This window comes from Telmatherina bonti, assembly GCF_933228915.1.
Source record: "Telmatherina bonti genome assembly, chromosome: 2".
In the NCBI taxonomy this organism is placed as follows: Eukaryota; Metazoa; Chordata; class Actinopteri; order Atheriniformes; family Telmatherinidae; genus Telmatherina; species Telmatherina bonti.
Window position 1 is genome coordinate 27,006,517 of NC_136620.1, and position 12,063 is coordinate 27,018,579.

Genomic DNA, 12,063 nt, shown 5'->3' on the forward strand with positions numbered 1-12,063 from the left:
GGAATGTGGCCTGCAGTGATGTTGACAACACATGGTCAGTCTGTTTCTGACTGTGCATTTGTCCGTGCTCTGGGAGTCTTCTTTAGTTAATCAGCCTGTTGTTCAGGACTGTGTCAGCTGCCTGGTCAGAGGATTTCTGCCCTCTGGGTTTTGCACAATATAAGTGAGGGGAGGGTCAGGGGGGTTGCCACTTACACACAGAGATGAACTGCTTTAGATTCACAGCACACACTACAAAAACTTAATGATAAATGAGTTTGCAAGATGGAGCTTTTTCATTAGAGACCATCTTCCTTCTGTGGTGAAACCACATTGCTCATAATGTTCAGCAGCTAAGAGGATTCACAGCTTTTCTTTTGTAAAAACTATGCAAACTCATGAGGTTTGAGTTTGCCTGCGGATAAACTATTGTGTGTCCACCTAAGCATTTAATCTAGGTTGGGACCTTTGCTACTTTGGCACTTTTCTACACTTGCTCATCCGTGTATGCTTCTGCTGTCTCTGCTCTCAGCCACACTTCGCTTAGCTTTCTTACCTTAAAGCTAAAGTTGTACTCGTTCCCTCTATGGTTTTTTCTTGTTGTCTCCAATCTGTATGCCCTGAAAACATACAGTACTATAGCTGCTCTGCATTCAGTGCACTTCAAAGCTCCTTGGTGTGACGGCGCAGCCCAGGGCTCATTCTCACTTAATTGGAGGTTCATTAAGGGACATAGTGCCCCTCAAGGGGACCCTGTTCATTGCTAGAGGATTTTGGGGTGTTTACTTGCTGTGGTTGATTTAGGAATGCATGGAGAAACATGAAAATAGGTTTTTAATTGAGATAAAGGGTGATGTGGCGTGTGTGGTCCCTTGGTGTCATTTTCACAGAGTATTAGTGTATGCACACAAAGAGCTTTAGAGTGGCATACACCTGCTCCGGCTACATAGGGATGCCTTGAGCAAGTGTTCTGTCCCCAGGGTTCAATTACAGGTGATCACTTAGAGGGTCAATGACATTTAAAGGGGCCAAATTTCAACTCTTACTATCTCAAGAGGGTTTCGGTATTAATGGTTATTTGATATGCAGGCTCATGTTCAAAATGGAGTGAACTAGCAGGTCCTGTGGGCGGTGGAAGGTGACAACAGTTTGGCGAGGAGCAGACAAAGTGTCCTTGCTGTTGTGATCCATTTGTCCAGGCTGATGGTTGGTGAACAGGGGAATATGGACTCATTAATTACGCCAAAAGTGACATCTTCAAGGGGAAGCACTGAAGGGTGGGCTATTTATATGTAGAGCACCCTTAATGTGGATCTATTTCTTCCTTATCTTTTAATTATAGTGAGTTGACACGATGATAGTAGTTGATCAATCCGATATAGACCAAACACGGGTCTGGATTTCTGAGATGAGCATTAAAAAAAAGGCTTCTAGCAATGTCTCAGATTTCCTCATGCATATACTGAGAAGAATGTAGGTCAGATGGGTTTGTCCTCGTTACGGAGGTCTGGCTTCTGTTGGTATCGTGAAGTTGATTTGGGATCAACTCTCATTAATCTACTATCAAACTCCAGTATGCTGAGCAGCCCAAGCTGGCTGGGGAACTTCGAGAGTAAACATTGGGATCTTAGTGCCTTTTTGGCTTTTAATGATGTCGGTAATGGAAGATGTTGCAGACACAGACGAAGTTGACGTTTACAGGATACCTCGGGGCAAAGACTGCCAGTTAAATTGTCACAATAACAATACACAGTATTTCTTTCAAGGAAAACACTTCTGCATTCACTGCAGTGTGGTATTGCGTACTGCTGTGTCTCATGCTTAATTACAATGGCTTTTTTGCCACTATGAACAAACATGAAGCCGAACAATTCATTGTTTAAAAATGTTGCTAGCTTAGCATTTCAGTACACCTGAGGAAGACCTGAGTTATTGCAAGACTGCTTCCTGGGGTGTGAACCATGTAGCCCTTGTCTACATTACATACTCTGCAGAATATTCAGAGACTTGTGGTCTGATCTGTACGGCTGGACTGTGATCGATGAGGACCTGTGATCTCACGGAAGTCATGGGAAAGACCAGATTGTTTACTCTGCACTTTCTCCGGCTTCTCTGTGGCAGTTTGATTTATACAGTGCTGGTTTGCACCATAGGTTTGTTATTTGGAGTCTGGCTAGGCAAGTACAGTCCAGCCCATTTCATCTTTGAGCAATGAATTTTAATGCACAAAAGAAAATTGGCTCTACATCTGACAGTTGGTTTGACCCTGAGATGGAAGTGCAGAGCAAGAGGGTGAGGCTGGAAAAGAGATCAGATATTTTGTTTTTTGGGTTAGAAGAAGTGAGCTGTGCCCTGAAAGTTTTTCCAGCCGACCCTGTTCCTCTCACTACTCCTCCTCCTCCTCCTCCTCCTCCTCATCCTCCGTTTTCTGCCGTTTCATCTCCTGCTCCAGTAAATGCATTTTCTGCTCCTAGGGTGACAGTGAAGAGCTGGAGTGATGAGAACACACCATTTCTGCTTTTCTGTAAGACTATAATGTATGCAAATCTCAATTAAAACCTACTGTGACCTCATTAGGCCTTTCAGTGAGGTTTAGGAAAGAGTGAGATTAATTAAAAACCATCTCACTCAATGAGCCTATTGGTAGCTCTCATGGTACCTCTAGGATGGTAATCAATACCTCAGCATATCATTATAATTTACGGAAAGTGTTTAACCATAGTCCTAAATCAATTCCCTGGGTCTTGGGAGGAAAGGGGAAAAGTAATGCACCCTCTGGCTAATGTGAAAAGGAAAGAAATTCTCATAAAATTGCTCCCACAGCAGACAAAGAGGACCTTCATATCTTTTTGTATTGTTTAATTTCATTGTCACAGCAACTTACATGAAACTACCGTGAGACAAAAAAAAAAAGGCTTCCTCTGTTGCTCACAATGAATAAAGATTAGTAGCAGAATAAAAGGCAAACCACTGCAAGCATGCTCTGATTTAAAAGAAAAAAAGAGATTAGACAAAGATAAGGCTTCTGTTCTGGCTTAATTATTCACACGGCTTATAACTTTCTGTAAAGTAACTGCAGCTTATGAACGGTACTTGTGTTAGAGTTTGTCAACGCAAACAAACATTTGTATATTTGACCTAGAAAGTGCATTTCTGACTTGATTGTATGCAGGATTGGGGTGAAAAGGGTCAAAGTAGAATCACATCTGAGCAACACCAGAGTCCTTTTAAAGATAGACTGGAGTCTAACCTGGCATCAATCATAACCCAGCTTTTGTTACAGCCTCAGAGGAGCAGAAAGATTGCCAAAAGGAGTGCACTGACAGAATGTTAAGTAGTTGAAAGACTAAAGATCATGAGATTACACCTAAAAGGAGAAAGGAAGACTTTTTTTTTTTTAACTCCTATGTATTTATTCTAAAGGTGGCCACTGTGTAGTTGTACAAAACTATTTACAATTCCTTCGAGAAATTAGGTTTTAATCTGCTTGTTACACAGCCTCAATCTTTGCCATTACTACGAGGGAGCAAATTAATAATCAGTGGTACAAAGCAAAGAGCGCTGGTTCATTTCTGCCAAATAATTCATTTTCTTCCTTCACTGAGACCGCAATTATAACTGCCCTCGAGATTGTTTCCACTTCTGTTTCTGCTGTAAAAGTAGAGATAATTCCTTCGACAGTTCCAGTCCTCCCTGAAGGGAAAAATGTTGGTTCACTTACAGCTTGAAAGGTTAAAAGTGAGCTTCATTGAATGTTTTGTGTTGCATCAGATACATCAAGCCAATTGCAAGAGGCAGAGTGTAAAAACAAACAAACAAGAAACAACACACTGCTTTGAAAACAGTTAAATAAATCTGTTTTAGTAGAAAATAGTGCAAATAAATAAAACCTGTTGACTTTTTTTCACCAGGGATATTACTACCGGTAGAATAACAAAATAATTTGCTTTTCAGTGACTGATGAATTGATTGGTTTATATTTTAAAGCCTGGATGCACATTTTAAGTGTCCATTCTGCATATTTAATGAATAAATAAATATTGGAAATATTATGCAATATCAGATATAAACAAGAACAAATATAAACTAAACATCTTGCTAACTTTATAACTAATTATATTAACTGGCAATTGGTTGCTCTTAACACGTTTGAATATAAAAAAAAAACAAAAGAACAAGTGTCCTAGAAAGGCTGCGGCTGTCAACATAGTTGAAGGGAAGCTCCACAGACTGAGCAAATAGCTCAACAGATCAATAAATAGCATTTCTTAATACAAAACTGGGACAGAGCCAAATCTTGAGGCTCTCAGGTATTTCTGTATTTAAAGCAGATATGATTTTCTGGGATAAATAACTTGTTTCATGAAACACTGCAGCACTGAATCCACAAATGGACGTTAAAACTCAGCAATGGATCAAAAGAAATGAAAGAACGAATCCAGAAACTATCCCGTCTTCTCTCAGCTCAGACATTTTAAATATAGCTGTTTTCCTTCAAATAAAAATGATACACACTTTTGGGGAATCATGAATTCTGCTTTTCGCAGGTTTCATCTAAGAGGAATGCAGCACACACAGCTGACTTCTGTTTCAGAGGCAACCTTGTTATTTTTGCTTTTTTTTTTTATCACCAAAACACCAACTGCTTTCTGCATGTATTAATGTTGCAACTTCTCCAACTTTAAGTGTTTTTGAAAAATCCTGTTCGCACCAAATTATTGAATCCATTAGACTTTCTAGTCTTGTGCATCTTCTTTGCTATCCTTGTATTACCACCTTTTAAGTAACATATGTTAAACAATTTACTTTTGTTTATTTTATTTACAGTGTCCAACTTCTTGTGGCTTATATATAGGTGTACAGGGTCATGGATTCATGTTGTCTCTTAATGCAGTGAAGGTGTTCTTCATTAAGCAGGAGTGCTTCAAGGACGGGTCTTCATCAAGTAAAGTGTATAATGTCAGATTGAGGGCTAGCTGACAGGGCACAGGGCTTCTGCCTCTCATTACATTAAGAAGAAAAGGAAGCTCAGTATTTAAGGCCATCCCCTGTTGGTTAATGCAAGGAGCCTCTGTCAGGACTCATATCCTGATCTAAGATAAGGCTGTCAAGTCATATTGAACCGATGTACTATATTTCCACAACCTGGAAGTGCAACTAAGAATTTTGACTCTCAGCTTGTCAAAAAGTCTGATTTTTTAATACTTTTCCATCAAAATGCTTGACATTGTGTTGTCAAATCTTAAAATAGGCATGTTATTATGTCAGAATCAGCGAACTGGCTTGTGTTTATGTCTGTTTTATGTTTGATTTGTAAAATGCGTTCAAAATATGAGTGAGCAGTTTAAAAGCAAAAAGTAAACAAATAAACTACAAAATGGGGAAAAAGAAGCCTATCTAGGATGCAGGAGGGATTAAAGTGGCATCTTTTCTTCTTTCAGGGGCAGGGAGAAGCTTCAGCTCGGGGGACGACTATGGAGGGAGACTGTCTCAGCTGCATCAAGTACCTTATGTTTGTCTTCAATTTCCTCATCTTTGTGAGTACTTTTCGTCTCTTTCTAAAAGACACTTAATCTGGCTACCTCTGAAGTTAGTGTCAATCTAATGATTTAAGATGGGCTTCTGCCTGCTCCATGCCTGACTGGCTAATGGAGCCACATTTGCATTTCATTAGATGAAGCAATCTTGATTCTATCAAATTCTCTTTTGATTAAATTTTAGTGTGCTGACACACATCTGAGGCACACTGAGCCATGTGGAGTTTGTGACTGGCACCTGAGTTTATCAGTCTTGATCAGACAATCAAGGGTAATCCTGTTAGTCTGAGCTCACAAAAGGGGGGAGGGTCAGAGTGATAAGGTTTGTCTCTTTTCCTGCTTTATTAGGCACAACCAAACCGTTTAAAGACTCCACTTGGCCATGCTTGTTCAAGACTGGGGTGATAATGCAACCAATGGAGCAAAGAATGAACAATGCGGTGCTTGTTTTTAAGGGTTTTATTCTTTCTGTGTGTTTAGTCATTTCAAACCAGTGCTCTTTATTTCAACATATTTTTTAAACTCCAAAGCTTTCAAAATGACTGCTTCCTCTCCTTATGCTTCCTGACTCCTAGATGAGATGATGTCCTTTTGAGTATTCTCAGTTATTTTTTTCCTGTGACAGGAGGAAGGGGATTGCGATAGAAATGTTGGAGGCTTAGATCTCTTCCCCCATCCTCAGTATCTTCTTTTCTTAATCACATGAGTCACCCCATGGTGGCAGCAGACAGGGTTTTAGTGAAAGGGAGGATGGGAGAGGATGGAAGCTGCAAAGTTGTGTGGTGAGTGGATACGTAAGCATCTCCACCCACACCCCCACAAAGGCACTATAGTCCTGAAACCAGTCTTTTATACCCCCCCCCCCCCCCCCCCCCCCCCCAACCTCAGTCCAATCTGTCAGACATTTGCATTTTTTAAAATGTTGTCTTGAAAAAAATTTTCCATCTCTTGTTAAAGTTGTGCTGTTGCTGTGGATACATGTGCTTTTGAATTCCCATTCATGCTTATAAAAGCAAGTAGTTTCTGTTTAGTCTAACAAGTGTACCTCTTTTCTTTTCTCCACCAGCTCGGGGGTTCCTTCCTCCTAGGAGTGGGAGTATGGGTGCTGGTGGACCCAACAGGGTTCAGAGAAATTGTAGCAGCCAACCCCTTACTATTCACTGGTGTCTACATCATTCTGGGAATGGGCGGCATGCTCTTCCTTCTGGGCTTTCTGGGATGCTGTGGAGCCATCCGTGAAAACAAGTGTCTGCTCCTCTTTGTGAGTCGGCTGACAAATTTGACATGGATTTCTCTCACTGATCTTTCATGTGTGCATGTGTGTAAATATTCTCTGTCTGTATTTTATTAGATTACACTGCTTTTTTAAAAAAAAGGAAGCCGGAGGAGCAAAATGCCTTCCTATTTGTTGTAGTGCCTCAAGCCTCATGCATATTTAATGCTGAGTGAAATGGGCACAAACTGTGATTTTTCAGAGCTGACATGCTGACTTTCAGCCACCCTGTCAAACTCCCTCAGACTCTGTGCTTTTTTTTTTTCTCTCTTCTTTTTGTCTCATTGCAGTTCTTCATGCTCATCCTCCTCATCTTCTTAGCAGAGCTGGCAGCTGCCATCCTAGCTTTCATATTCCGGGAGCACGTAAGTTGTCTTAAGTATTCACACCATATTTGTTTATATATCGAATAGAGGCTCAAATGTACAGCTCACATAGCTAGTCTTCTTAATAACGTTGCAAACAGTAGTATTCTGACATTTGATCTTTATCTAAAAAAAATAGATTTGGTCTTTCATATAGGTTTCAGGAAGTATACTCCGCTCACGTTCATGTTTATATGGTAAAGAAAATACTACAATTAATGACTCATATCCCACTACATCATCCAAAGCAACTGTAATATTTTTAAAGATCCTTAATTATAACAAGTTAATTATATCCTTATCCCTCAAATTGCAGAACGTAAGCCAACTTGGGCTTCTCCCTCATCCCAAAAATGTTTTTTCTTTTCACTACAGGCTTCTTTTTATACACTAAACATCAAGCGTTGCCAGATCTTGTGACATAAACAAGCAGCCCAGTCTATGAGAATAAGTCCATAGCATGCAAGGGTTTTTGTAAGGAACAATCCAAAAGATGCATCTAACAGGCTGACCTGCTTGGGAGCCTTGAGCATGGATCATTCAGTAACAACAAAGGTCAAAAGATGCTGGGATTGGCTGGTGGGATGAAATATTGTGTGGTTGTGAGGTTTTATTAGGTCCAAATAATCTGAGTAAGATTGTAATGCTCCTCATATCTTAATCGTAACATGACTTTATTGAGGTAAAATTAATCAGAAAAAGCTGTTTTAGGTGCAAATCGATTTGCTCTGCATGCATATGCCTCAACTGTGACTCGGGTACCAACAGATTTAGCAGCAAGTGTAACTTCCAGTCATGAGCCCCAAGCACAAAGAACTGGTCTGCTGGTGAGATTTTCAAACTTGTTCTCAAGTCCCAGCCAATGTTGTCTCAAGTTACACAACTTTTGGCAATATAACATTTTTTCTCAGAAATCTTTTAGATGGGAGTTATTTCCAGCCTGCAGTCAAACGCCAGAAACTTATTGTGACCGAGCAATTTGTTTGCCAGTCACCACCACAAGGGAACAGATGGTGCGTTGAGGTAGTCAGCAAGTTTATTTCACACAAGAATAAAAAAAGATTTTTTTCATCCAACCTGAAAGTTGAAATTGTCACTCAAAAGCTGTTTAACGCTTTGTGGCGAGTTGCATTTGTGTAAAGTATTTCCAGACTGTCGCTTTGCTCCAATAAAGTCCTGATTCTATAACTGCAGCCTCATCTATTAAAAAACATGACTATTCCAAGATTTCAGACAGATCTGTGCAGTGAATTTGGTTATACTTAAATAAACCTAAAGATTTCTTCCACAATCCATGACTCTGCAATATTAGATGTACGTCAGTCAATATCTTGTTTCCTTTCCCATACATGTGTTCTTTGACAAGGAAAATGGTCCAGTTTAACAGCCAGGTTGAACACACTTGAACCATTGCTCATCTAAAACGTGCATGCAACAGCACAGAGTTTGAAGAAACCCTAGTATGCATGATTATCTGTATGGGGATATAACTAAAATCTTATGTGCAATAATTTGTAGACGTCCCAGTATAAAGTATCTGATGGTAGAAGTCTAGACGCCATCCTTCTGCACATGTATGCAAGGCATCATTCACAAAATAGAAAGTAGTAAATTTAGAACTTGACCATGTTGCCCACAGCTTTCTGTTTATGTTTGCAAGTGAGTTTAATTCTAAACTTAGAATGAATATAATGAGTCCTTTGTTGGTATTTGTTATAAATATTATGTCTGTTCTGATTTAGCTGACCAGAGAGTACTTCACCAAGGAGCTGAAGAGGCATTATCAGGGCTACAACAACAGTGATGTTTTCACCTCCACATGGAACGCCATCATGACTACAGTAAGCCCAGAGTACACACAGCAAAGAGCATGTGTACTGTAGCTTTTACCAACTCATTGCATCCACCAACAGTTTCTGCAAACATAAAAGTTTTGTTAGGTGTCAAGAGGATATATTTTATACATAGAGCCTTGATATTTAGGTCAATATTCATGGTGGCTTAGTGCATGCACACAGGGGACCACAGGTCAGTGCACTAATAGGCACTCAGCATGAAGAACTTCTCCCATTCTCTCATCTCCTCCTTTTAGTTTGACTGCTGCGGAGTGAACAGCCCCGAGGACTTTAAGGACAGCCTGTTCAGGCTGATCAACCAGAATCATGTGGTGCCAGAAGCCTGCTGTCAGCGTGCCAGTCAGAGCGGAGAGCTGGACTATACCGACAAGGAGCAGTGCTTAGCAGGCAATATGATGCTCCGCTATAACAAGGTAACTTCTGACACCTGCTCCGCCAGCCTCCTTGCTTCTTCCTTCCACCCTCCTTCTGAAACTCCTCCAGGCTTAATTAGGCCAGATGACAATTGAGGGGGGACGTCCAAAACCTGGCTGTGTCTGCCATGGCTGATTTGTGTTCTTCTGTGTTATGGATGTCATTGCTGATCATCTTACTCCATGTTGTAGCACAGAGATGTCTTATGTGTGTGAGTGCATACATGGGTAAATTGCAGTTTTTGTGTAACACACATTCTTTAAATTTGAGTACAACAGATATATGAAAATGTTAAAATGAAATACTTCACAGTTGCACACATCCACATCCTTTTTTCAATGTGTACATGTCAAGACTTGAGTGTAATTACAGTCTATAGGAAGACATTTAAAGAGCACTTTGCCCCATTTTGTTATTCATCAAGTATGTGCTTTTCTCTGTTCATTCACACCGAGAATGCTCATTAAAATGCAGTAAGACTGCAGACACGGCTTCCCACTCACTCAGCCAAACCTTTGTTCCAAGCTTTGCTAAACTGTAACTGTGATGATGTCGCTATTATTGGACAGATTTGTAGCTTATTGATTCTCTGCTGAGCATTTTACCTTTCTGTCCACAGGGCTGTTATTCTGCAGTCGTTGACTACTTTGAACTATACATCTATGTGGCTGGAGCCCTGGCTATTGTGGTGCTAACCATTGAGGTAAGGGGCCGTTCTGCTGCATTAACTCTCCAGTAATCTGGATATTTATTTCAGAAATGTGGAATTCTACAAGTATGGGGAGAAAAAACTATTTGACCTAACATGGTAGTGTTGTCTGAAAGCTTTTGGTACAGCAAGATCGCCATCTTGTGGTAAAGTTTGGCATCACAATTCTTGCAGTTTCATTTTTTTATTTAGGATTTTATTTTACAAGGAAGTTTAGTTACAATAATGCATTTTAAAAGTATAATTGTGATGTTTCATTTGAGACTGCAATAATGTTTAGTGTGGTTTACATTCTTAGAGTAACGCAATGCAGAGCAAACCTAGACAACAGCGCACACATCAGGCCACAGTTACGATCCCTGTATTAAGCACAAGTCAGAAATGTCTGGATATATTTTTGGCCCATTTTCTCACCTCAGCCCAACTCTTCAGACAGTTTTTAGAGTAATTTAGACTGAAATACCATGTAAAGATGTTGAATGGCAGAAAAAGAGAACCTGAAATGTGCTCATGTCATATGTTTTGTGTAAAAATGAAAGTACATTCAGTGATGCAGGCGAAATATGATTTTTGTTTTAATTTGTCATTATTGAGATAACTCTGTCTTTGTGAATAATAATTATTTTTCTTTCATTTCTTTTCTTTTCCCTCAGCTTTTTGCCATGGTCTTTGCAATGTGCCTCTTTCGAGGAATCCAGTAGAAGTGGCCATTTGTGAACTTTTTTCTTCTTTTTTTTTGGGAGGGGGGGAAGAAAGGGAATTCAGGAGAAAAGGTCAAAATGGACAAATGTAAATTTGTGGATCTCTTTTTCTATAATCTAATTGGTTTAAAAAAAAAAAAAAAGAAATTGAAAAAGAAAACTCTTGTACTTCACAGCTGGACTTTTGAGGTACTGGGTTTAAAAAAATGAGCAAGAAAAAAAACCACAACCTTAGAAAGTCTGCAATAAAAGACAGAGCTGATGTAAAAAGATTTGTGTGTAAAGATGAAACTTGTGGACCAGGTCTAACTGACTGGGTGTAATGTGGATGGGGGCTGAGGACCAGGTGAAGCCTGAGCAGAAGGCACTGCACTGACTTTTGGATGAAGAATATTTATATTAAGTAAAGTTGGCTTAACTGTACAAACTGTGTTTCATGTACACTCTGGTGGTAACCTATTTTACTGTCATAATATATGCTGTAAATATCCCCTCGCTCCACATGCCTTTTTTTACAGCCACACTTCTCAAATACTGTATCTTATAAGATGTGCGTGTATGCGTGCGTGGGTGTGTGTGTTTGCTGGATACTTTTTATGAATGTGTAGTTTGTGAGCATGTGAGCTTTTTGCTCTTGATGTAACTTCCCAAGCTTAAAAGGCAACAACATAATTCTTTTTCTGTTAGTATGGTGATCTAATGGTTTCTTGCATTAGTGGTTAAATGTGGTTTTAGCTGGTGACATGTATGTGTTTGCATTTGTATTAGATTCTTGAAAGTCAGTGACATAAATGGCATTTTAAATGACCGCTTCTGTGTGGTTTTTATACCGACCGGAAAGTTTCTTTGGAAAACCCTGATTGCAATATTCCATTTACAGGAGGAGATGGAGGTGATGATGATGATGATGATGATGATGATGATGCATGCTAGCAAGCTTGTAGAAAGGTATAACATTTGTACCTTTTTTCATTCTCCTGATCTAAGATCAGTTGCATTATGATCCATTACTTACAGTTACTGTTTAGCTCAAAAATACAAAATTATTTGTCATTTTCTTTATTTTTTTTAGGAAACACAGCAAAAAAGACACTTTACAATTTCAAGGGTAAAACCAAAACATTTGTCAGAAATGAAAGTCACTTCTTTTTTTAGTTTTTAGTTTAGTTTTTTTGTAAGGGATTTGTCTGCGTTTTTAAGAAAACTCTCCTCTCTGTCTCCTGACATTT

At 39.5% G+C, this 12,063-nt stretch overlaps 1 protein-coding gene across 1 annotated transcript in view; it reads left to right on the forward strand.

Moving 5' to 3' along the window:
* Positions 1-10,881, forward strand: part of tspan18b (tetraspanin 18b) — a 37,040-nt gene extending 26,159 nt beyond the window's left edge. The window contains exons 3-9 of the mRNA XM_079259173.1: positions 5,421-5,516; positions 6,583-6,777; positions 7,080-7,154; positions 8,897-8,995; positions 9,247-9,423; positions 10,044-10,127; positions 10,787-10,881. Of these exons, the coding sequence (XP_079115299.1) occupies positions 5,421-5,516; positions 6,583-6,777; positions 7,080-7,154; positions 8,897-8,995; positions 9,247-9,423; positions 10,044-10,127; positions 10,787-10,834 (774 nt within the window). The 3' untranslated portion in view covers positions 10,835-10,881. The remainder of the gene's footprint in view (positions 1-5,420; positions 5,517-6,582; positions 6,778-7,079; positions 7,155-8,896; positions 8,996-9,246; positions 9,424-10,043; positions 10,128-10,786) is intronic.
* Positions 10,882-12,063: the final 1,182 nt, after the last annotated feature.